At 37.9% G+C, this 27,500-nt stretch overlaps 1 protein-coding gene across 3 annotated transcripts in view; it reads left to right on the top strand.

Moving 5' to 3' along the window:
* Positions 1-27,500, top strand: part of FBLN2 (fibulin 2) — a 910,922-nt gene that overhangs the window by 812,370 nt on the left and 71,052 nt on the right. For all 3 annotated transcript variants that reach the window (XM_044078109.1, XM_044078110.1, XM_044078111.1), the window contains one exon: positions 5,974-6,090. In XM_044078109.1, the coding sequence (XP_043934044.1) occupies positions 5,974-6,090 (117 nt within the window). The remainder of the gene's footprint in view (positions 1-5,973; positions 6,091-27,500) is intronic.

Genomic DNA, 27,500 nt, shown 5'->3' on the forward strand with positions numbered 1-27,500 from the left:
TCTCTGACACTCCTGACTTCCTCATACAGTACCACAACTCCTCTATAGGCACCCTGTCATATGCTTTCTCTAACTCTACAAAAACACAATGCAACTCCTTCTGACATTCTCTGTACTTTTCCATCAAAACTCTCAGAGCAAACATCACATCTGTAGTGCTCTTTCCTGGCACGAAACCATACTGCTGACCACTAATCATCACGTCCCTTCTTAACCTTGCTTCCACTACTCTTTCCCACAACTTCATGCTGTGACTGATCAATTTAATCCCTCTGTAGTTACTACAGCTCTGCACATCACCCTTATTCTTAAAAATCGGTACCAAAACACTTTTTCTCCATTCCTCAGGCATCCTCTCACTTTCCAAGATTTCATTAAACAATCTGGTTAAAAACTCCACTGCCATTTCACCTAAACACATCCATGCTTCCACAGGTATGTCATCTGGGCCAACAGCCTTTCCATTCTTCATTCTCTTCATAGCTGTCCTTACTTCCACCTTGCTAATCCATTGTACTTCATGATTCACTATCCCTACATCGTCCAACCTTCTCTTCCTCCCATTCTCTTCATTCATCAACCCCTCAAAGTACTCTTTCCATCTCCTCAACACACTCTCCTAGCTTGTGAGTATGTTTCCCTCATTATCCTTTATCACCTTTACCTGCTGCACATCTTTCCTAGCTCGGTCCCTCTGTCTAGCCAATCGGTACAGGTCCTTTTCTCCCTCCTTAGTGTCCAACCTTTCATACAACTCTTCATATGCCTTATCCTTAGCCTTCGCCACCTCTCTCTTTGCCATGCACCTCATCTCCTTATACTCCTGTCTACTTTCTTCATCTCTCTGACAATCCCACTTCTTTGCCAACCTCTTTCTCTGTATACTCTCCTGTACTTCCTCATTCCACCACCACATCTCCTTGTCGTCCTTCCTCTGTCCAGATGTGATACCAAGCACCTTTCTAGCCATCTCCCTTACTAGCTCTGCTGTAGTTACCCAGCTATTTGGTAACTCTTCACTGCCACCCAGTGCCTGTCTTAACTTATCCCTGAACTCCACTTCACAATTACCCTTTTTCAATTTCCACCATTTGATCCTTGGTGCTGCCCTCACACTCCTCCTCCTCTTAATCACCAACGTTGTCCTACAAACCACCATCCTATGCTGCCTAACTACACTTTCTCCGGTCACCACTTTACAGTCTCCAATCTCCTTCAAACTGGCCCTCCTACATAAGATATAATCCACCTGTATATATATATATATATATATATATATATATATATATATATATATATATATATGCTTAAAGGACAACAATGGAATATTCAAGCAGATTGCTCAAACTGCTGTCTCTTTTAGTCCCTGTTGGTTGATACAGCCTCAAAAATTCAGAACTGCAGCTTTAGAAAGTAATCCACTGAACTGTTTTACCTCTTAGGTTTGCTACCTTTCTTTACTGTTTTACTTTCACTTTGAAAACCAAGTTGAAAATCCTCTAGCTGGTTCTTAAATGATGATGTCACATCTGCCTCAGCTCGTGCTGCAGTTTCAGGGATGTTTCCTGCCCCAAAGTGACATAAGCACTGCCTGATTTGCATGCTCTGTAGAAGAGCCAGTGGACCTCCCACATTGTGATGTCAGAGCTGCCGTGCCCAGCCCACTCAACCTAATAAAAACTAGCTGGTGCTATGTGGAACTACTTTTCATTGTAAGTGTATCCTGTCTAGTGCATTCGTTGGAGGAACTTCTGTAAAGCCTGGATGCATCTTCTCCTGCATCTTTGTGCTTCCTTGGTAAGGTGAGTCTTAAGAGCTTCTGTTTGTATGCATTCCTAGCCATGAAATTTAGGGATCCCGAGTTTCTCAGTCCATAGTGATATAGTTTCTGCTTTCTATTTGTGAGTGTATCTACCACGTGCTTCAATATTATATGCTGCTGCCCACTTTTTATAGCTTAGCCTAGTTCTTTTGTGTTTGTTTGCTGCTGATGGGTTATATTGATGATTATTTGTTACTGCTGCTGCTGCTCGGTTCTGTTTTGTATCTAATGCTGGCATCTTCATTCTCAAATCAATGCGTGTTTGTGTGTGTGAATGCTGCCTTCTGGCTTCCCATGTCCCATGCAAGCAAGGGGCAAGTGTGTGTGTGTGTGTGTGTGTGTGTGTGTGTGTGTGTGTGTGTGTGTGTGTGTGTGTGTGTGTGTGTGTGTGTGTGTGAATGCAAGCAGGGGGGCATGTGTGTGTGTGTGTGTGTGTGTGTGTGTGTGTGTGTGTGTGTGTGTGTGTGTGTGTGTGTGTGTGTGTGTGTGTGTGTGTGTGTTGAATGCAAGCAAGGGGAAAGTGTGTGTGTGTGTGTGTGTGTGTGTGTGTGTGTGTGTGTGTGTGTGTGTGTGTGTGTGTGTGTGTGTGTGTCCATGTACATGTGTGTGTGTATGCAAGCAAGGGGCAAGTTTGTGTGTGTGTGTGTGTGTGTGTTTATAGTGTATCATTTATTAGTTATTTAACCAAACTGGAAGGAAAAATAAGTGGGAGTTTGATACTTTGCAAAAGCAGTAATTTCCCAGTGCTATGGAACTTGGTTCTAAATTTGTCAGGAGGAGAGCAACAAAAAAAGTCTCCCACTGTAAGGAAGGAAAGGCTGACAAGAAAACACTACATTAGTCTGGTCACTTGCTGTGAGCTGTCAATCACATGCAGATAATTGATCAAATTGCCCTTAGCTCTTTGACAGCTAGGGAAGGTAAGTGTGAAGGCAGAGGGGAGTTACATTGAAAAACTAGATTTCAGCCTTCACAAAAGAAATCAAGTTAGCATTTCTAAGAAGAAAGAGCAATAAAATGCACTTTTCAGTTCTGTTCTGTAGCATTTGCACTGCTTGTGTTTGAAGTAGTCATCGAAAAAGGATAAAGTTTTAACCAAAAGTAGGTGACTGTAACACAACAGTGAGTGCCTGTAAAATCAGTGCACTGACAAGAGCTTTAGGGAAAAAGTGGCAGACATGATGTAATTTTTTGGAGACAAACAATGCATTCTGGGATACTTATAGGCAGAGTAAACAATCAGAATTATTTCAAGATGCCAGACCCCATGTAGTCAGAGTCAGAAATTGTGTATAAGAATATCTGAAAATGTCTAAACAGTCCGAGAGTGGTGTTAAAATGTAGGAAACATCAAACCATAATGAAATAAACATGTTTTTTGAGTCTGTGGGTGTGGTTCTCTTTTAAATAGTTTGTGTTTAAAAATTGCAAGCAATAATAAGTAATGCAAAGATCAGCACCATAAACCCAAGAAAATTCCTATAGCCTATACAGGTTGTCTAAATACTTTAAAAGTACAGTCCTATCTAAATACACATATTCTACTCATAAGGTTAAAAAATAAAATCAAAACCTTTGAATCCTTAACATCTCTCAAAAGTTTTTAACTTTAACATGGGGCTATACTAACTGCTTCATTAAGTCCTGTGTGCCTATAGTCTTCAAGTCGCAATTGCCATATTACCTCCTGTCTCTCCAGATATACTGACCAATGTCCTCCCCTCGGATTCCTCTCTACCTTTTCTAATGCACTAAATTTAAAAGTGTATTCGGGGAAGTTTTCCAAGTGTCTAAAAAGAGCATTAGTTGTCTTTTTCGTCTTTATGTCATATGTATGCTTATAAATGCGATTATGCAATCTTCGTTTGTTTTTCCTACATAAAAAACCTTCACAGTTTAGGTATCAAGCCCCATAAATCACCCCCATAGTGTCACAGTTATACCTCGTTGAACTTTGATAGCCTTCCCTTTAATTATTATGGTTTCACCCTCCAAAACATATCTACACATACTACAACGCCCACACTTAGTCATTCTTGGATGAATGACCTTTTTGATAATTTTCTTTCCACCATGTTCTTTATATTCATTCCCCATCTATAAATAATGGAGTGTTCACTTCCCAGTACATTTAATATACTAATATTGTCATGAAAAATATTCCATTTTTTGTCTTATGCACTTAATTGTAGAACTATCCCTACCAAATGCAGTTATCAGTGCACTTATGTAGTTCTTTAAATCACTGTTCTGGTCAGCAGTTGTTATGTCAACTACCCCCTGTCCTGCCAATATAGGTTTATAATACCCTGTCACCATTTTAAAATGAACCTCGTCAATTAATTCATGTACCATTAGTTGGGGATAACCCCTCCTGTCGAACATGCTCTCTAATGTTTCACATTTCTTTAAAAAAATCATTGTCCAAACTTTTCATATGGGAAACCTAACAAGCTGCCTCTTTACCACTGCCCTTTTCTGTTTGAACAGGTGGCAGCTTGAGAAATGCAGCAACATGTTTGAATATGTGAGCTTCTGGTACACACTAGCAGTGTATCTTCCTAAATCCCTGTTTTTTTACTATCAGAACATCTAAGTATGGCATACTCTCCTGATTATAAGAATGTGTGAAGGCCAGGAAGTCTGTACACATTCTTATTATGTGAAACATTAGCGAGCATGTTGGACAGGAGGGGTTAACCCCATCTAATACTACATGAATTAATTGACGAGGTTCATTTTAAAAGGGAGACAGGGTATTATAAACCTATATTGGCAGGACAGGGGGTAAATGATGGAATAACTGCTGACCAGAATAATGATTTCAAGAAATACACAAGTGCACTGGTAACTGCATTTGGTAGGGATAGTTCTAAAATTAAGATAAATAATAAAATTATTAATAAAATTATTCTAAAATTACTTTTTCTGCATAACATATATCCTGGAATATAGTAGGTAATGCAGTCAGAATAGTATTCTAGAAGGACAGGGTTCTAATCCAAACAAAAAACATATAACTCATCTACCTTAAAGGAGTTTGCAACTTCTTCATATTTGATTTTGTATGTTTACTAAATCATATACATCTTTAAGTGTGCACATCTATTTATTTATTTAGCAGTTTCATTTTGTTGACTTTCTAGTTATCACTGAGATGACCTTTCTCTAGAAAGACATGGAATGAAGGCTGCAGGTTAACTAGAAAGCACATTATTGGTACATCAGCAAAACAATGTGACATATTAATAAAACTTAAAACATCATCAATAGAGTGCTGCATCAATTTGTCAATAGCAGTAATGACATCATATAGTAATTTTAATGTTTTTGTACCCTGTTTTCTCTGCATTAGATTCACTAGAAACTTTTAGGTTATATCCTTTTAAATGATCTGTTATTTAAATATTTGGAGAATTGACATGTGACTTTTACTCCAGCAATTTTTGTAACAGTTAATTCTCTGTGCAAGTAACTTTTTAGTGGGTCATTTCTTTTCCCCTGCATCTAATAATCTGATGCCACCAGTTCCTTTCTTCTTTCCTTGTCTCTACTAGACCCACCTTAGGCTCCCCAGTTCAATCCAACCCTCACGCAGGTCCATTGAAGAGATCAAGGGCACTGGTTCAGCATCATACTGCTTAGGGAGTGTACTGTAACACCTGCCCATTCAATGCAGCCATGGGTGCTCTGGGACCATTGCCTTCGGGAGGTGCATGCTCACTTTCACGCATTCACAACTTCCGTACTAAGTGTTGCATGGAACTGGTCAGGCTGGTATGGTGCATACCGCAGCAAGCCTTGACTGCTTCCCTCCTCCAGGATAAGCAAGCCGACATTGGACACTCACTCCCATTTTCCCACCACCAGTGCTGCTAATTGAACATGGGTCATCTGGAGCACATAATGGAGTTTAGTCCTCTGCAGTATGGAGCCACACTTCTTTCTGGGTTATTGATAGCAAAAGAACATTATTAGCTATGTTTTCTAGCTTTAAGCAAGTTCTGTTTCATTTGCATTGGCTATGGATTTTACTCAGCTTAAAAACATAGTGCTTTTTGTTTTTCAATCGTCTACTTCTATGCATTTTGATGGTAATTATTCAAATTGTGTGCACCTGCAACTACTTACGACATGTTTTCATCATCTAGATGTGAATGAATGTGAGAGGAATCCATGTAGCCAAGAATGTGCCAATATATATGGATCATACCAGTGTTACTGCAGACAAGGTTACCAGCTTATGGAAGATGGACAGTCCTGTAAAGGTAAGCTATCCAGATGTATCTCAGACACTATCATTTCAGACTGTTTCATGATTTTATGTAACATTCACTTGCAAGGACATGTGCAAATGCCAAACAACCACAAACAAACACATGCTTACATAATGCCAAACAGCAAAAGGAGCAACAGAAAACAAAAAGTATGGCATATTCTTTGTATTTTTAATTATTGATCTTGAAATATATGAAGCACTTTGAACTGTATTTTAAAATAGTGGGTGCAATTCATAGATGGCTTGCACATTCAAGTGACTTTTTACTGTATACAAGGGATTCTGATTAACAAAATCCTTCCTGCTCAGCAATGCAGAGTTACTGTACTGAGTAACAAGGCTTTATGGAGCTGCATGTAAGTGCAGTAATATGTGAGCATGGTGTATAGAAATCCGGATGTCCATATCTCAGTGCACTGCTGTGCAAGAATGTTTGATTAACCCCCCCCCCCCCCGCACACCTACACCCCATCCTATTTATATATACCAACTTTAAGATTGCTCAGTGCAGGAGGAAAGGTTTATTCCCCAATCCTGGAATTTTGGTGATCTTTCACCATTCTGTCAATAGCTTTCCTGTCACTAAAACTTTACACCCAGGAAGACTGTTGAAATAATGGAAAGTTGATGAGTTTGAGTAAACCTAAACACACACACACACACACACACACACACACACACACACACACACACACACACACACACACACACACACACACACACACACACTCACACACACACACACACACACACACACCATTTATGTGACTGATGGTTGACCATAAGGGAAGGCTTACTCTATAATGTTCAAAGGCATTGTGTTAAATATTAGTCACAGTTTTTTTCTATTATACATATTTATGTCTAGCAATAGGTTCCTCTGCCTGGTGTTTAATCTCCCAGTATTGCATTTCCGGTAAAGACTTTTAGAAAAACTGGATTAGAACTTGGCATATAGACCAGGGAGGTCACAGCTTAGTGTCCTATAAAATACAGAAGATAGCGAAAATTCTTGACTCTTTTCTGAACAGTTCAAGTTTTGCAACCTTATGATTTTTCTAGTAAGATGTCATACCTCTGCAAGATTTTTGTTTTATTTGGCTTGTTCAAATTCTACAAAATACTGTTTACTATCAAAATGTGGAACAGCAGTTATGCGAAACTGGGATGGTCAAATGTATGGTCTCCAGTTTCCGTAATGCCGATCTGAGAATGTCCGACGCCACCTTAGCGAATGCTAGCGTGCATTCGCTCATATGAGGTCAGCATTCTGATTGGTGATCGTACCACAGTGGGGATCAGGAAATTTCCCTTTTCCTCACTGTAGTGCGATATTGGAGTTTGTATATATAATATGCAGGGGTTGTGGTGGGTGCTTGGCGACTTGCCAGCCTGCAAAACCTAAGTAGAAAATCACCGGACGTCAAGGTAACTTGGATAATGTCGATAATATCGAATTGTGAATTACTGACATTACCACTTACGTCATTTTGATGAAGCAACATTTTTATTTTTAACATTTATTTTCAGCCAGGTAAATACACAAAGAACTATGATTCTTGATTTTGATAATAAACCACAAAATACAACCTTGCATTTAATGCAGGGTCGGAGTTTTCAGGTATAAAGTGGTACAGTTCCTCTTAAACAGGAACAGTCATTTTCTTATTTACAGTCAATTAGTTTAAATGCAGCTATATAATTAAATGGCATAATGGTGCAGACAATACATTTTCCATTATTTCACTGGCTGTGATGGACATTATGGGGTCCAGTAGTTTATTACCATTTCATCAAATTTGCCTTAGGAAAAGGCTTCCAATTGATTGTGTTACCATGTTAAATATTAACAAAATAACACTAACTAAATTCTTTACATAATTTAATTTAAATTACCAGAGCATTCAAAATTGCATGCAGTTTTGTAGAACTTTAAAAAATGCACTATCCTAAAATATACAGGATCTACTGTTTCACTAGTGTTGTAAACTCAGTTTTTTAATTACATATCTTCATGGTAATTTGCACACGTGCAATCTTCAAGCAGTGCTCACAAATGCTTTACCAAGGGCTAGCTGCATACTTTTCTTGTGCTCATCCTATCTCTCACATTCCCCCATTCCTTTTGTGGTGTTCCTATTTCCCTGCGACTATTATAACAGTATATCATTTTAGTACTTTCTCCTGTTTCTTCATCAGTTTCTCCCTCCCTCACTTCTCTTGTTCACCATTTTTTTGCTGTCTTCATCCCAAATTAAAAACTCTTTTGTGCATTTTGTTTTCTGTCAACTTGTGCTCTTGTCTCTATACTTTTGTGCTCTTGTTTTCCATCCGTTTGGTGTAATGCTCTTTGATGTCTGATTCCATAATTATTTAGTAGACATTTTCACTTTTTTTCTGTATTGTATTAGTCTTGAAAATACCACAGATTTCACACATTTTGCACAGTCTTGTTGGGCTAGTGCATGATATCTGATACCCCTTCTTTGCACTTACTTGTACCAAAGTGTGAATCGTGTATCTTGGAGAGCACACAGTCATATATTTACACAGGAATGATCATTCTCACTTTTATTTGTAACTTTTCTGGTGGCATTAGCAACTGTAACACTACCCACAAAACTTCCAAGTCTTTCTCCAGTTTGCATTCATTTAGATATGCTCTTCACAGAGTATCCCCATTCTGCATTAATTTACTAGGCTTATTGTGAACTTCAAGTCAAATTTCTGCTGAGGGGATTGGGGATTGGCATAATGGTTTAGGTGTTTACCTTACAGAGGCAAGGTACAGGGTATGATTCTGACCTTTGCTAAGCATGGCTAGGCTTAAAAAAGCCATCTTGGGTCATTAGCCAAGCAATTACCCATAACTCTGTAAACCTATCTCCTCATCGACAACAAAAGGAAGGCTGACCTTACCTTCCATTTTATTCCAAGGATTAGGAAAATTTAATTGTATTCACAGGTTCATAGGTAAGTACTAGGCAATCGGTCTGCAGACCATTGCAAGACTAGCCAAAAAACACTATTCCAAATTTCCCTCTAGCCTTAAGGAGGACAAGACAAGATAGACCAGGAGAGAATTTTAGGTTGTCCATCCAATTACCCTGGTTTACTTTAAAGATGGCAAGGCTACCACTCTGCTTGTAGTGGAGGTTTGCTCCAGACATGAGGGATACATTGGGATATGAGTCTTATCATACAAATGTGTCTTATCTGATGATCAAGGTTTAATTCCTTCAATCAAGCATTTGATGTGCCATTATTTCTGCAAAGGAATAGCAAATTCCGTTGGATCTTTCATGGCATAAAAGGATAGACATAGATCTCCACTGAGGAGTCTGTAAAAGACTGAGTACAGAGAAAAGGCTGCCAGTCTCTCACAATAACTAAAATTTTTGAGGCCACTGATCTTTTCAATTATGAATCTCTGTGGTATCTTAAGTTGTTGTGTGATGTGTGTAGATAAATACATAGCTTAAAGGTGCATTATTTTCAGTAATTGGTATGTTAATGTATTAGTAAAAGGGAATTAAGTCTTCTTTGGATCTAGTGGATTTGCCTTTGGAAATTAGATGGGCTAGATAAAAGGCTTTCTAAACTACTCTGGAGACATTATGCTTAAATGATAAGGAAGTATCAACAAGAATATCCAGATTCCTTACAACATTATCTCATTGTGGGTTCATCTCCCGTACAATAAGTAAAACAGTTTTGTTTACCAAAATGAAATATGCTACATTTTTTACATTTAATTTGAGACCATAGTCCTTGCACCAAATGCTAATATGATTGAAACCATGTTGAAGCAAATGTGAGTCAGATGATGATCAAATATCAACACCCAATTTACAGTCATCTGCAAACTTAGTCAACCATAGGCCAGAAATGCTGTCCTGAAGGTCTGGGAAATATATGCCAGACAGGACTAGCATGAAAAACTGAGCCCTATGATACCCTACTGGTCACTGTTTTGTTTTCGGAAGTGACACCTGCTACTGTCACCTCATGGGCTTTGTCAGAGTGCCATTTAGCTATGTGTCGCACAATATAAGGATTTATATTCATATTTACAAGTCTATCAATAATGCCTGCATGGGGAATAGTGTCAAAGGCCTTGGCCAGGTCTAGATATGCATATGTACTATTTAACCATCCACTGCTTCAGTTACATTTTCAAAGAAATTAATGAGGTTAAAGAGGCAGGATCTTCCTTTGATAAAGCCAAATTGATGAGGGTCCAGGGATGAGAGATTTTCAATGTCCAGGTTAATGATGTCTGAAATAATGTGCCCCATAGCTTTACATATGACTAGTGAGACAAATGGGCCTATAGATAACAGGGTCCATGGTTGGGCCGGGCTTGTTTATAAAGTAAAGAACAATTCTAGTTTGTTGCTATAGGCACACCACTTAGCTATTTGGACTAAATGAACTTGTTGGTACTGTAGCAGGTATATGCTGTATATGTTGCTTTGGGCAACACAGAGCAGCTGTGAGCTGTTTGATACTACAGAGCAGCAGTGGGCTACTTCAGACAGCTAGGGAAACAAGAGCTATGCAGTTTGGCTTGTCACGCAATGCATTACTAATTGATGCAAATTGGTTGAATACAGAAAGCTAAGGATCAAAATGCCTGCCAATGTACATTGCACCATGCCACACCATAGCACATTGGTAGTGTCACAATAAATAGCCTTATTTATAACAAAGAATAAGCACATAAAAAAGCACAGTGGATCACACCAACTAATAGCAAGGCAATTGAATCTGGTCTCATTAACAAGCAACACTCATAGTATATTGGGAAAAAGATGCTAAGGATGAAGCTGCCAGGTAGCAGAAAAAGAGGAAGGCCTAAGATAAGGTTCATGGATGTGGTGAGAGAGGACATGCAGGTGGTTGTTGTGACAGAGCAAGATGCAGAGGACAGGAAGAAATGGAAACAGATGATCCCCTGTGGTGACCCCTAACGGGAGCAGATGAAAGAAGAAGAAGAAGAAAAAGCAACACTCAAAAACTGACCTGAAAACTTTTTTCTGCTTCTAAAAGGAGCCCATAAACTAATTCAAAATCTAACTTACTAATTAAGCAATGAAAACAGCATCAGCTGTAACAGTGCAGTCAGTATTAAGAAACTTAAGCAACAGTCACTTAGTCTGGTGCTCCTGCCTTCAAAATAAGTAGTCAAATCCAGTTTTGTGCCATCACACATAAAGCTTTTAACTTGGCATGCAGCTTATTGTATTAAATGACTGTAGCTTCTTGTATCAAAATTTGAATCTATTTAGGGACGTATTGAAGGTGCTAAATTTGGAAATGGCTCCATTCAGCATTTTCTGCTGTCACTTTTGGTTTGCATCAATGAGAGAAAAGAACTTGGCATATGTCACAGCTGCTAGTACCACTTCAATGTTCTGAAGCAAGTAATGAGCTCTTGTGATCCACCCATTTATTTCATGAGGCTCTATACATATCCTTACTTTATCCACCCCAGCTCTGTGTCACACAGAGATAAAGACCTTATAGCAACCCTGATGATCTGAGTTTGAATGGTGACCTGAGCATTGGAAAAGCCAGGGAGGGTAGGGTAGGAAAGGGGCAGCTATAGTTTGCCCCTTCCTGGGGAGAAAGGTGTTGTGGTTTCTGGAGTGGTTATTCTGACACTTCATTGTCAAAGGTGGAGACCCAGAAGTAAGGAAAGCAGGTGCCATCTTGGGAGGTACACGAACTGCAGTTACCCAAGATGATTACATTAGCCCTTTACTGAACATGCAAAGGTGTATGATAGTCTCTGCAGTGATGCAGGTGATCACATTACCCCAAGGGTGAGATTAGGGTCAAGGCTTAAAATAAAAAATGTTCCTATTGCTTACATTGTACCAGGTATGAGTAGGAATATAAACAGCCCTCATAGCTGCCTGGATAACAGGCTACTGTGGATGGCTCGCACTGTACTGTACTGTACTGGGTACATTCCTTTTATGGGGAATTGTGAAATGAGTCTCATGAGGAGAGGCTTGATAATTGACAGGCACAAGGGCAAAAAGCATAAAGAAAAAAAATAAAGAATTTCCTGTTTTCACTAGTTGCACCCATTCAGTTGTCTCAGTCTAACCAGTATGTGATGGTTGGCTTAGAGGATTAAGGAGCTGCTAACAAGCTGTTTCCTGTGGTCCAGTGATGCAAAGTTTGATTCCCTCAGCCTCCAATGCTAACCATGTGACTCAGCAGACACCACTTTCGGGCTGGTCTGCAAACAATCGTTGGAGATCAGTGCTCTTTCCCAGAGAACAAATACAAATAAAATAAATATGATTTCCATTGGTGGCACACACTTCAGCTCCTGCTCAGTCCTAGCTCTGAGTACAGCCAGTACTGTTTTTGAAGAATGAGTCACAACTACTGCCTTAGAAGAAATAGTTGTGTGATAATTATCCTTCAGAAAATATAGTTCTTCAAAGATTAGCATATAGGTTCATAGTTTCATATGATGTTACTAGGCTGTTGACCCCAGGGTCTTTACAAGCATAGCTATTAAATCCCAATATAATACTAGATGGGAGATGTCATCAATGCCCAAGGTTTTTCTAGCAAATATTATCCATCTCCAGGAAAGAAGCTGGGACAATCCCTGGCAGAAATTTACGGTTTCCCATCTAGTCGTCCAGGTTGCACTTAAACAGGGTCATGGAGGTGCTCTGCTTGATATGGATTAGAAGCCTATTCTAGAGAAGTGACAACCTTTGAGAGATATGTCTGTCTCTCCACCAGGTCCTGTTTATGTCACAGGCTAGATTGAGGTCCTGGAATGGATGACTCTGGTCCCATTTGACTTATGGATCTGCAGCATTTCCATTAGATTTGGGGCAGAAATAGCCCTCTAAACCAGACAAAAGTCACCTCTCAGTAGTCTGTACACTACTGAGTACAGTGACAGCGACTTCAGTCTGTCCATATAACACATGTGCTGGAGACCCTGAATGTTTTTAGTTAGAAATCTCTGAGGTTGCTGCAGATGTCTAGTATGGTACATAGCAAAGGTAGCATTATATTTAATAACAGGCCTGATGAGGGTCAAGTATAGGGGAGATGTAGGCTGTTTTGCTCTCGAGGCAATGCCTTTGCTAATCAGGTGAGCAACATAGAATGCCTTCCTCACCACAGCAGACACATGGTAGTCAAATTTGAGATCACAGTCAACTTGTGTTCCCAGGTGTCTCACTACTGAATTGGTACTTAGGGCATTATTGTTTATTTTATAATTAGCAGGGGCATTGTTTTTACTAAAGGGGAATGAAGATGCATTTTTTAGCATTTAGTTTAAGACCATGGCTTTGACGCCAATCATTGGTCTGTGTAAGCCCCTTTTGAAGTACGCTGACATCTCTAGGGGTTTCAATAATAGCACCTAATTTGCAGTCATCTGCAAACTTGATTAGCCACAACCCCTCTGTTTTGGTCTGGACTTCTGAGTGGTATATAACCCTTGTGGGACCCCACTGTTGACAGGTCTGCTGGCAGAGGTAAAGTCTGCCAGTTTGACTGAGTGTTGTCAATCTGTGAGCCATTGTAACTCACCTGTCAACACAGGGATTGATATTCAACTGAGTTAGTTTGTCAGTGATGCCTGAATGTGGGATAGTGTCGAAGGCCTTGGCCAAGTCAAGATAGGCTGTGTGCACAGCTTTGCCTTCGTCTATGGCTCTGGTCACATTCTCAAAGAAGTGTACCAGGTTTAGCAGGCATGACCTCCATCTGACAAAGTGAAACTAGGACACATCCAGGGTTCAGAGACCACTTGTATCCTTTTTTATGAGGTCCATGATGACTCATTCCACTACCCTACAGGTGAGGCTGGTTAAACCTTTGCATCTATAGTTACTCGGGTCTGTTGCTGAGCCACCCTTGTGGAGGGGGATAACAGTCGCTGTTTTCCATTCACTGGGGACAAAGTCAGTACTTAGGCTGTGGTCGAATAGAGTGTCTAATGGAGTAACTAGCTCTTGTTTTAGAGCATTAAAAACACAGGCCAGAATGCCATTTGGTCTCATGGAGGTTGTGTTCTTAGTCTTGGAGAGACCATTGATGACTTGCTCTTTGGAGATGCAGGGAGCAGGAGATGATGAAGCCATGGTTTGTGGTTTGCTTCGGGGGGATAGGGGGTGAACATTTTTCCAAACCTGTCTGCAAGCAGGTTTGCAATTTCTACAAGATGCAAGCAAGATTAACGCAGCTAATACAAAGAAACCAATGAGAAAGATCAAACTGAGCCCTGCACAAATGAAATAGCTCAAACTGAGCCCTGAACCTGTATGCTTCTGCCATGAGGGTACAGGGGGGCTTCTTCAAGAAAAGATTTTTAGTGCTCAGTCTACAAACATAACGGAATTCAGTTGGTCTGAATCCAGTCTATACTACAGCCAGTGGAATTGCAATGGAACAACAGCAAAAAAGCAGGATTATTTGTTTTTCTTTAAATAAGCAACAGTGTAAAAAGCAGCACCGTTTTCTTGAATTAATAATAGCAACAGAATAAAACAGCAGAAACAGATCTTTTCTTAAATTAAGTGAAAGCAGCAAGTGGTGTGAAATACAGTAGAAGTGCAACAAATACACTAGTAAAAATACAGTGCAAAGCAGCAGCAAACAGTACAGTTTGCTGAAATACAGTCATAGTATATAAGAGAAGTTCAAAGTAAAAATACTTTGAGCCCTTTGGTGGATTTCCCAGCTGAGAAAAACCAGGTAAACACCTACAACCACTAGATGAATAATCCCAGTCCTCCTAATGTAAAGCACAAACAAATTTAAAGATATTGATACAGCAGAGTACTTTAAACAGCTCATAAAAGTGTGATTATTCAATAAAAAGTACTTTGCTTTGTATAAATACTTACTTGTATTGTCTGTATTCTGCAACACACATTCTGGATTCTCTAACTTGGATTTCTGAATGTCCTGATCACAGAGACTCTGTTAAATTTGCTTGGCACTTCAGCTTCTTTGCCGTTAAGATTGCATTTCTGTGCACACCCTACCTGAATCCCTCACTGGCTTCAACAACTGACTATTGTCTGCTGCACAAGCCTCAGTACTAATCATGCTGAACACCTTTACAACTGTTCCCCCACAGGTATGCCAGTATTCTGACTCTGCATGCCTTCAGCATTATCAGCCTGACTGTTCTTGTTGTCGGCTCTGCCTTTTGCTGCATACTGCAGCAAAAATGAGTAACTTTGCGTCTGAACTGAATTAATTATTTTCCTCCATACAAAGTGCTGTACAAGCATTTCTACCTAGAACAGATGGTTTCTTTAACTGAACTCACAAGGCAACTATGTGGAACGACAGCTTGCATTTCTTACATTTGAATCCACAGTATAGACAGACTTGACTCAAAGGGCTAGGTGTGTGCCACAAGTAAGGCAACAGCATGCATTTTAACTTGTATATTTAGTTAGTTAAATTCAGAGCTTTAAGCATAGAACCAAACACTGTTACAATGTGCACCACTGCCCAAGTTAAAAGCTGCTGCTTTGCCTTTAATTTGCAGTTTTTCTAATCACTGGTTATTTTCCCTTGAATGGAGAGCTCATTTGTATTCTCTAATTTCTCTTATATAGTAAAAGCAAAGGTAGTACCTGAATAGACCTTAGTAGTAACAACATATTAAATCCTTATACTGCTCTTTTGCCTCTAAAATATTAATATTATGATGTGGCACTATATTTCTCAGAGACTAATAAAATTATTACTGCCAACACAAAGCTTGCAGACTTAATTAAATGCCCCATAGCATGCCATCTTGTGACTATAGCTACAGTGTTTGCACTTGCTGTTTTTTTTCCATGCTTATATATGTTACCAGTCACCATCTTGGGTATTATGCTGTTGTTTGTAATTTCATTTTTTTAATCAATATTTTAAGTTTTAGACTTCATTTCTTCTTTCTCATACACCCCTTATTTTACACTGTTCCAAGTCCTCAGTCATGGGAATATAATGAGATGACCATGCCCCATACAGAAAATTACCCACTTACTGAAAACAATACAGTGGTCAACAAAGCAAATACAGCTGAAGTAAAGCAGGTATTGTTTGATGGTTTCCTACATGCCTGGAAGGGATCCTTAAAGGGCAGCTGCTGACATCCCAGGGGGAGGCAACATCAGTAAGGGAATGTCACCTATGTACAGTCCTAGAGATGAGGTCAAACTGTCCTGCAGTGCTGTACTTTCTCTGTGCCAAAGCAAATCAGTGCAACATACATTGTGGTCCTTCCCTGTGTACATATGTATTATATTTGTATATTAAAAAAGGTATACCCTCAAACTGTACTGTACTATATACCCCCTCTTGTCTGTGTACTCACATATATTTTCCATACATGTAATGTGACCTTGGTCTGATGGCATGCTGTACCCTTCCTTGCTTTGTCACACATATTCTGTGACTCTCATCATGGAGTAGTACGTGCATAATCTTTCAGTACATTTACTGGTTGCCAAGTCACTGTGGGTTGTGTGTGGTGGGTTGCACAGATGACTGAAATGTTTTACTGGATTTTTGGTGTTGTCGATACAGCTGTTGGCCTCCTTCCTGAATTACATAATCATGCTTTTGAACTTTTTGGAGGTATGTTAGGATGTTCTTTGACACTACATACATCAGTATCCTTTGCTCCAGCTCCAAGCTCCAGTCTTAAACTATATCAAAAACTCCAATCAAAAACTTGGTCTTCTATACTGCAACAACAAATATATGCCTAACAAGCCTAAACCTATACTGGCTCAAACATTTATTGTACCATCCCTGCTATATGCTGCTCCCATATTTACTAACCTCCAAAATAATGTCTTAGCCAAACTAGAAAAACTAGAAACCACCTATAACAGGCTAACCAGATTTGCAGCCAGTAATAGCTACAGATCCCATCATTGTATATCCCTGAAAAGCTTAAGATGACCTGAGCTGCCTCACATGCTTCAAATATCACAACTGCAAATTGCACACAGCATCCTAAATAGCCCCAACTCCTGCCCTACCTTACATCCATAATTACACACCCAATTGTGACCTCAGAAGCACACAACAAAACTTTCTGCAGGTGACCAAGCCAAACGAAAGTATTGGAAAAATACTTTATAGTCATTCAATTGTATACTCATGGAACAAACTTCCATTGTACCTTCGCTCCACTACCAAAAGTGGTGAATTCAAAAAGCAACTAAAAATTTATTTCCAGCATGCATGGATCGGTACTTGTCAGGAAATTACCTAATAAATTTTTCTTCTTCCCTCAGTTAACATATCTGCCTTAAACTGTCTACATAGATTACTCTCTCTGCAGTTAGTACCTATGCTATTAAATGCATCTTTGTTGTACAATGTCATGATGTTACTCTTGACTTTTTTTTATTTTAGGCATTGCTACATTCCTTGTAAGTAACTTAATGGTAACCAAATTTCTCAAACATATTGCTACTGCATTCTCAAAATCCTGCACTTGCCTTTTACATATATATTCGTATTGTATAGTTCTGTCTGTTTTTGTATTGTTAAGTGTCTTACGACTTGAATTGTTAGATTTTTTTTTTAATTACTTTCCTGGAGCTTTTCTCCTCGGGTCTCTGGTGAAAAAGGGCTGTCTGGGCCCAGTCGAACTAACCCGGTTAACAAATGTAAAAATAAATAAATAAGTAAAGTTTCCAGTAACAAATCTGCCTTCCATTAATGTTCTCCACCTTAGCTGATCATTTCTGATTCTACAGTCAGTTCTGCCTCTAAGCAAATGAATCAATCAGCATGCCAGACTTGCATGAGCAACTCAGTATCACAAAGCATATAGTACGGGATGATATAGTTAAAGTAAAGCATCAAAGTAAGAAAATTGGACTGAAAGTACTAATACTAAAATATACTGATTAAAATTAAAACAAAAATCTGAGAGCAAAGAATTATAAAGGTGTAACATTTCTGACTCAGTTTCATGGACATTCATTTATGTTAAGAAGCCGTAATCTAGATTTGATAATCGTTGATAACGGAGAGCATCCTGTAATTCACTTCATCAATCTTTTGTTTGGGGAAGAGTTCCTGAAGTCATCAGATTAGAACATGGTACCTTTCAGTCATTTCAGTGACAATCACATATCAGTAAGAATGTCTCCAGTAGTTTGTCTAGTTAATCACTGTATATTAATCAGATCAGACAAAAGGATTTTTGACTGGAAACAGACTGCCTGCCTTGCTTGGATTACTTTCGAATACTTAGTAATTCTGTACAATTATATGTTTTTTATTTTTTTTTTTTTTTACTTAAGACGAGTTTAAGTTCGCTACTTCTACTACTTTTGTCTAATCTGATTAATATGCAGTGATTAACTAGAGATATATGGACTGAAAATCTTCCACACTGTTTTGTTTTCGGACCCACTACACTTGTTTAGTGGATTGTTCTGAGACTTTGGGGATACCACGGAGATTACTTTTTCTTCAGTAGTTTCCTATTTTCTACTTGATCGTTGGGAAGTTTGGTTTTATGTAGCCTAACGAATCCTGTCATCACATCTCATATCTGATTTACTTAATATAGTCAATCCTGAGATCACCATATCTCAGAAAAATATATTTCACACTTCTCGGTGATCTCAGAGTGAAAGGGGTGCTTTCAGGGAAGTCTGCCTTTTCAGTAGTACTGATGTGATTGCTTTCAGGGAAGTCTGCCTTTTCAGTAGTACTGATGTGATTGCTTTCAGGGAAGTCTGCCTTTTCAAAACAAAAAGGTGAGTCCAACAAACCACAACAAAAAGCCCTTGCTAGGTGAAGTTATTTGAAATACTAGTAATGTAAATAAGAAAGACATTAATAGTTCTAGGACACTTGAATTAGAAAAACTTAATTGTAGAATTATTACACAAATAAATATAAAAAGGTTGGAAAAAACAAATTCGATTAGGCATATGTACACACAGTCATATGTGTATGTTTACTGTGTACGTACATCTACGTATTTGTTTTTTAATGCCTTATGAAAATGCATATAAACACAAACACACAAATTTATAACATCAAAGTTAGTTTTGTAACTCGCTGAGTTTATAGAGTTGGTATAGTTTATAAGGTTTATAAAATTTACAAAATTTATGAAATGTATGTATCATACACAATTTGATGTCTTTAACTGTGAATAGTAGTTTTATGGTTGCAAACACATTGTAGTATTGCACTTGTTTTTAAAATAGTAAAAATTAAACTGCGATTGGTTTTAATTAGGGCTGAAAGTAATTAATTAATTGATTAAACAATTTAATTTAATTTAATCAAACAACTGTGCGACTTTGTGAGAATACTTATACGCAGAGCACAGTTTACAACAACTTGTCTGAAGAAGTGTATGTATATTACTACACGAAAGCGCTAACAAGTTATAGTAAAAAAGATCTTGGATTTTACACCGGCTACTGTGGTTTGTTGGACTCACCTTTTTGTTTTGTTGGTTTGTTAAATTTTTCGAAGTTTTTTCTATTTTTAAGTCTGCCTTTTCAGTAGTACTGATGTGATTGCTTTCAGGGAAGTCTGCCTTTTCAGTAGTACTGATGTGATTGCTTTCAGGGAAGTCAGCCTTTTCAGCAGTGCTGAAGTGACTGCTTTCAGGGAAATGGGATTCAGACTATTCTGCCCTATTCAGTTTGGTAACTACACGTCCTACTACTGATTGTCACTGTATAGATGTTATTTTTACACTGCTCATTTTGAACATTGAGACAGGAAGCAAAAAAGCTATAAGCTTTTAAAGAGAGTAACGTAAAGATGCTGCAATACAAGCTATAATGTTTGATAAATGTGCTTTAATGAATGTGTAAAACATACAATGTTTACTTCCCAGTATGCTGATTCCAAAAAAGTGCAGAGAAACAGCTGCAGGCTATGAGGAAAGCTTTTACGAGTACTACGTATTTATACTCTGATGTGACAGAAATTACCAAACAATACATTTTAGCAGAGGACTATAGTTGACAATGCATTATTTTGTCATAATCATTTGCTCACTTAATACCGTGGTACTGACATTCCAGTTTTGTTGCTGTTGTATGATCAGGGACTTAAGCTATAAAGGTGATAACACATTTATTGGTTTTGAACGACTGATAAATTGGTGTGTGTGTGAGTGTGTGTGTGTGTGTGCGTGTGTGTGTGTGTGTGTGTGTGTGTGTGTGTGTGTGTGTGTGTGTGTGTCTATATATCTATACATATATATATGTATTTATATATATGTATGTATCTATATATATGTATGTCTGTATGTACATACAGACATATATATATATATATATATATATATATATATATATATATATATATATATATATATATATACAACTACATTAGCATTAGCGAAGGGGACAAGGGGGCAAAAGGGGATCCCCCCCACTCACATATTACATGTGATGTTGGTGTAAGTCATGGTATACTAAATACCGGCTCAGAAGGAAGAGTTTCAGACAGAATGGCATGCATGAAAAACAGGTAGATTGTGGAGAATATATTTTTGCTGTTAGTAATGCTGTACTATATGTAGCTGAATAAGGGAAAGTACCTAACTGTATTTTACACGTGTGGTGGAGAGGAGGGTAGCATGTCATGGTTTAGATATGGCACAACTGAATGCTGTGATGTTGTCTTTGAGTTTGCGATTCTGTTTGTGTGCTTTGCATTGTCAGCTTTTTCTGTTTGTTTGCACTACAGAAATATATTATTGTTATTGGTCTGCATTGTGATGACTGTGGTTTTCAGTCATTGGTATTTCCATTATAATTTTTTAATGATTTGGTTTAAAAAAAATACACATGCACATAGGAACATGGTTTCACTCACTGATAGATGAAAGTAATTGCTTATTCCAGTATTCATTTTCTAATATTGTAATAGTGTCTGAGTAACATGATCAGTTATGCATATTTATTTTTAAAACTGAAGGGAAAGAAGTTTGTGGTTAGCACTTGGCAGTCAGTTCTTAAAGTTTTAAGTACTCTAAAAAAATCACATACTTTGCTAAATGTGTTTTTTCAAGTAAAACTTGGAGTCCGAAGAAATGTCTGCATTGTGTTATTAACAATATCTGTTCTTACGCTCAGTTGTGTGTCACTCTTATGAACATTTAAGTCACTATATATGTTAAAATCTGCTATCGAGAATATGGATCTACAGATAAAGCCTTTGGTTAGTTTAAGGTGCATTTTTTCATTTCATTTAAATTTAAAGCACTTTCTTTTGAAAATACAACCATCAAAGTCTCTTCTCATAGCAAATTAATAGGGATGATATTGGATGATAATCTTAAATTCAGTCTGCATGTACTACAGATAGAAAAACACATAAGAAAAACTCATCAAAAACTAGGGATGCTTTACAGAGCCACAAAATTTCTCAGCGATGTAACTAAAGATTTAATTGCCACTACTTATCTCCTCCCCGCTCTTTTTATGGTGCTGCTATCCTAACTAACCTTCAGGCATCTCAAAGATCAAAACTTGATCAATGCTATAACAAAGTTGCTAAATTTGTAGCAAATACCCCTTTCAGAACCCACATTGCATAGCACTAAAAAGCCTAAATTAGTTAGAACTACCCCATCATCTAACATATATATATAGCTTCTTACCACCTATAAAATTATCCAGAATCCATCTGCTTGTCCACCGCTAAATAATATTCTACACAACTCTGTTCCTAGTCAGTCATTATGATCCAATGACTAAAAACTCCTGTCTACCCACAGACCTATGAAATCTGCTGGCCATTGACTGGAACACCTTATCTCTATCCATCAGGTCTGCACCCTCCCTCCCATGCTTCATAATCATTCTGAAGGCCTTCATAGCCAAACTGTGGCTCTGCTGTTGCTCAGCACTAGGATAAACTATGTCCCTAAATGTGGACAAATACCTGTTCATACCTTATATCTCCTTGTTCTCCCTTCTTCACTCACTTCCATACTTCTATCAGTTTCGCTTCCCTGGCTTTCTCTCTAAATATACCGCAATTCTGCTTTTCTCTCACTTCATATTGCAGTTCCTGTTTGTATTATACTAACTTACCTTTAATTTCTCGATAAACTGGCTAAACTTTCTCTAACTCTTAAAATATTGTCATATAACTTGCATTTATTCTTATCCAATGTTTTCATATTATGTCTAACTTGGTATAATTACTTAAACTATATTTGTTTTTTGCATTATTTTTAAAGACTGTAAAATTATTATTCTTAAAATGTTTTGTAATACTTTGTAGTGTTTCTCTCCGAGCCTCTGCTGAAAATAGGCTCCTATCCATTCGGACTTTCCTGGTCATCAAATGTCAATAAATAATAAATATTAAATAAGTAAATTGGGCCCTATATAAGAAAATCTTCAAAGTATGTCTCTAGGAGATATGCTTAAATTGTTCATTTTGATCCCAAAGCAGTGAAAATGTATAACTGCAGAGTAATTTGGAGAATCCTGGATAAAGGATTAAACATACCCCATTCCTAGATATTTTTCACATACATGACATAAAGTGCAAGCTTTCATTATGTAATCCTAGCATGTGCATTATTCACAAAATATCAAGAAGTTAGTACACATTCACCCAGTGTGCACTAAATTTTGTCTTCGAGTACCTCATGATGAAGCGTAACTAACAATTATGTTAATCTGTACACTATGCAGATAGATTAATGTCCTTACCGCTATGCATTTAAGCTAATGATTCAGGAGAATGTGTGAGAAACAACATAGCCTTGTGAAGGGAAATAATTATTACCACACATTGTAAGAGAAACTCTAGATCTTGGGAACAACATCTGCCTCCGCTTGCCTGGAATCACTTCTTTATCTCCTGGTTTATCCAAGCATTGTTTTATTCCTTAATCATCTGAGTTGTACAGAACTGTCAAATAATGTCTGCTTGCTCCTTAAAGCAAATTAACTTGAACTGTAACAGTCATTAATCATGGTCTCCAGAACTCAATAGCTATAAAAGATAATTAAGCCAGTTCTTGGTATAATTGTATTGAGTTGTGCTTGGGAGAAGTCCATGATTGTCTGCTGTTTATCAGCACTGTCATACCAGTTTTGAAGGTCTGTTGTATCAAGTGAATTTGTAGTCAAACAAAAAGTACCCTGAAGCAGTATGCCATTATCCCATCTAAAACACTGATTAATGGCTTGAATTTTCTATGTGTAATTTATTGTATGTTTTTTCTGCCTTAGTAGATGTTTCCAGTAGATTTACAGAACTGTGTGACATATTGCATACATCCTGTTTAGCTTCTCTAATGCTGCCAGATGACATTGCTATTCTGTTATTCAGAAGTATGTGTAGCCAAAGTGCAGAGTACGTCAGATAATTTGATAATGTAAAGTCATCATCATGACCTGACTGCACTCACCAAAATAATCTATAAATGGAGTTACACTATTATGAGAAAGCCCATGTTTTTCAAAGAAGCAGGTTAAAAATAAATATGGGGTGATGGAACAGCAAGTGGAACAGGAAATGTTAACTATCAGATTAGCGGAGCTTCACCACTAAGACATCCTGGCAGATTAGTCTGGCTTACTATGAAGATGGAGAGATCCTGGCATGATTATAATTCCCATTGACATCAGAATGATGATCACCGTGATGTTTGTTCAGATGACTGTGAAGACCACTTTAGGCATAGGTATTGGGAATTGGCTATCAGTTAACAGTTACTTACCTCAGAGCATGCAATGCACTTAGGAATGATATATTTAAATCTTTTTGACAAGGGAGATTGTATATGGTTCTGTGCTGAGAATTTCCCATTGTCACATTTTAATTTCAAACACAGGTGTGAGTATTACAAGTAAAGTGTTTCTTTTCAACGATAATATAAAGATATGATTCATTGTAATGAAAAAAGTGGACCAGTGACAGATATAATGTTAACAAAAAGATGGGATGGGAAGAAGTTCGAACTGTACAGTAGATTATGAAATAAAAGGAAGAAATACTTGTTGGATAGATAGTGGTTACTGGAAGTTTTACTCACTAATTCACATGATGGAAAGCAATAAAAATGTCCAGTCACATCTGAATGTATATCACTTAAGGCATACATTTACAGAAGTGAAACAAATCCTTCTTTTATACAAAGCTTTACTGAGAATGCACCAGACATCCTAGGTGTGGGGCTCAGACATGAAGAAGGGTACACATTTTGATCAGATGCAGAAGGTGTCCCAGATGATAGAAGAGCAATGGATGAGGTCAGAAACTCACAAATACAAACATTTGATGTATTTAGTCTGCAGGAGACAAATACTCAGAGGGGTGTGGTACTTGAAGGAGAAATATATACGTTGTACAGCTTTTGTGCCTAGCTGATTGCGTCTGTCCTGGGATTATTCAAGTTAGTGATACAGTGATATGTGTCACAATCCCTCACCCACTGTGGACAAATGCCACTTTCCTTTCCTCTGAAAATGTAGCAGATAAGACAAACTCACCTCTCTTAACACTCACAGTGGGAGAATTAGCAACATTTTATATCCAGGAGAAAAAGTGACACAAAGGGAAAATAGATGCACATAAGGCACATATGTTGTGCTGAGATAAGGTGTGTTCTTGCAGCCATTTCTGCGGGAACACTGTAAAAAAGATAGCACAGGCAAATGCGCTGTAAGACAAAGATGCATTTTATTACAATGCAGTTGTAACTACTTGGTGTCTGGTTTGATGGATTGTTAAAGACAGCCTTCCAGTTCTCCTGATAAAGTTAGTGTGTGCACATTAATGTGAGGTAGAATGTACCCACTCTGAAATAGAAGGATTTGGTTGGTGTATGCTTTTTTCTTTTTTTTTTTTTGTCTTTTTTTTTTTGAAGACGAGATATCATGTAACCAGATATGTGTGCCTTTTGTACATATATATATATATGTTTATGTGGCTGGATAGATATTTTCTTTTTTAAACACAGCAATAATCCTAATGCTGATAGTCTTTTAAGTTACTCACCATGATATAAATAAGCTAGCAAAGAATATGGCATCAAGAAATAATGTCCAGAATATGTAGCTAGCACAGACTGTCTTGCTGTAGAGACGGATGCAAGCAGATGTTAACTGCATGCAGTCCCTGTTTGCCAGAACTAATATTTATCCAGATCTTGCATGCCAAAGTAGGTTGTTCACATTTGGCAAACAACAGAAAAGCACAGAAAAAGATTACATGACTTGAGCTTGAACCTAATTGGAAACATTTCAGTTTTGCAAGGGAACCAAAGTAGTCTGATAAAGCAGTAGATGTGGTAAAGTCCTATAAATTAAATCATATTAAGGTGCTCAGGTGGTTGATTTTCATGTATGGCTTCCTGAGTTTTGTTGTGGGCTTGTGCCTTCCACCAGTTTACCCAAGTGAGAAGAAATAAACTCCATTGAGCTACTTTCCTCCTGTTCATTACTGTTGGTCCTCTAGTGGAAGCCAAGAGTTGAGCAATATAGAAGTCTCATGTACTGCTGGGGATGGCATGGCCAGGGGAGTAAGGCAGTTAGATATACCATCACTGTACATTTGTCCCACCAACAGCAAATGTACAGCAACCACTGACCCATAAAAAACAGCTGCTGACAAAGTACTTGTACATATCTCTTGAAAAATCAGGAGTTTGGCCTTTGCCCCACACACACACACACACACACACACACACACACACATACATATATACACACACATACACAGTAAAGCAGCCATGCCCTATAAATATGAATGCCTTCTAGAAAGAGAATACCCAGTTCAGTGAATGCATCCAGTGAGCTGACCTTTTGAAGAGATTGTTGAGCTCTATGGCCTGCTTGTTTCTTTGTCTCTGGCAACAGTCGGACCAGACACTCTGTTACCCTGTGGTTTGCCCTTTTCCCACTTTCCTTCCTGCTCTTCATCATGGCACATTCTGGAATTCCACCTTCTCTGTGCTGCAGTCACTTTTCTCCAGTGTCTCAATATGCTCTGTTTCCTTTCTCAGTACTTACAAGCCTGCTGAACTTGCCCGAAATGTCAGTAATAGATCTCTCTATTGTTGGAATTTTTATGCCCCTGTAACCTATTCCACTCTATTCATTCATCTCAGTCTTTTGCATGTTCAGTGCTGACCCTGCATGACTCCTGCTGTCCTTTGCCACTTTTGCACCTTATCTTTGTCCTAGAACTATTGCATTCCTAACTGCCCTTACATGTTGACAGCATATTCTGTTACTCTCGTGATGCCATCTCTTATGCAATCCATGTAGAACATGTTATTTTCCCTTTTTTCTTTTTCGTTTTTATATCATTACAGTAGTAGAATTGGGAAGTTGTCTGTCGTTGGGCGTATGCTCATCCCCCAGATTGTAGTGTAACAAACCTGTATTTATTGGCCAAACTTTTCAATTTATGTTATGCAGGCACATATTCTTCACTGAGATGGAAATAGTCATCTGCTCTTGCCTTTGACCCATTGTAATAATTTAGCAGTATAGTTGTTGACTGCAATATATTTGTTCATTACATAACACTAGCATTGTTTGCTGTTAATGTGTTAACTTTTAACTCTGCTGAAAAAAATTAAATATCATTACCCAAAAGTACTATCGAAAAGTCATGCTAGATGTATAGTATATGAAGTTGGCCCTTTTGTAGTGGTGGGATACTTAAATGGTCATTTATGCAAGGTGGCTTATGTGGCAGGCCATAAAGAAGAAATAAAATCATCCTACAATGTTTATGTTTGTATATTACATTTGCCAATCTCTTTAAGTCAACACTCTGGCTGAAATACACAATGAATAAAACTGCCACCATCAAAGATGGTAAAACTTAAAAGACTGAATCATATGACACCATTGGTTGTGTTTCTGGATAACTGGATTGCAGGTGGTGAGTATATATTTTCAGTAACAGACATGCCATGTTGAGAAAGATGCCATTTCATATCGAGATTAAATTCAATGCACTGTTATTAGTTTACTGTCCCATAGGAAAGTCGTCCCAGCTATCTCAAATGATTTGTAAAAACTTAGTAGAAGTGAAGTCAAGCTAAAACAATTTAATGCCAAAGTACTGACATGTGATACATGGAGCATTATGATTATACTGCTAAAGTGAGAGAAAAATAACCTTCTTACAGCCAGACTCGTACTTAAGAACCTAGCTATAACACATTTCTTACATCTAGGTTCTTAAGTGTGAATATTGCTTTTATAAATGTACATAAGAATCTAGCTGTAACACATTTCTTACACCCAGGCTCTAAAGTGTGAATCTCACTTTTATAAATGTACATAAGAACCTAGCTGTAATACGTTTCTTACACCTAGCTTAAGTGTGAATCTCACTTTTATAAATGCACAT

This window comes from Protopterus annectens, chromosome 7.part0 (genome assembly GCF_019279795.1).
Source record: "Protopterus annectens isolate FY-2018-M chromosome 7.part0, PAN1.0, whole genome shotgun sequence".
Classification (NCBI taxonomy): Eukaryota; Metazoa; Chordata; order Ceratodontiformes; family Protopteridae; genus Protopterus; species Protopterus annectens.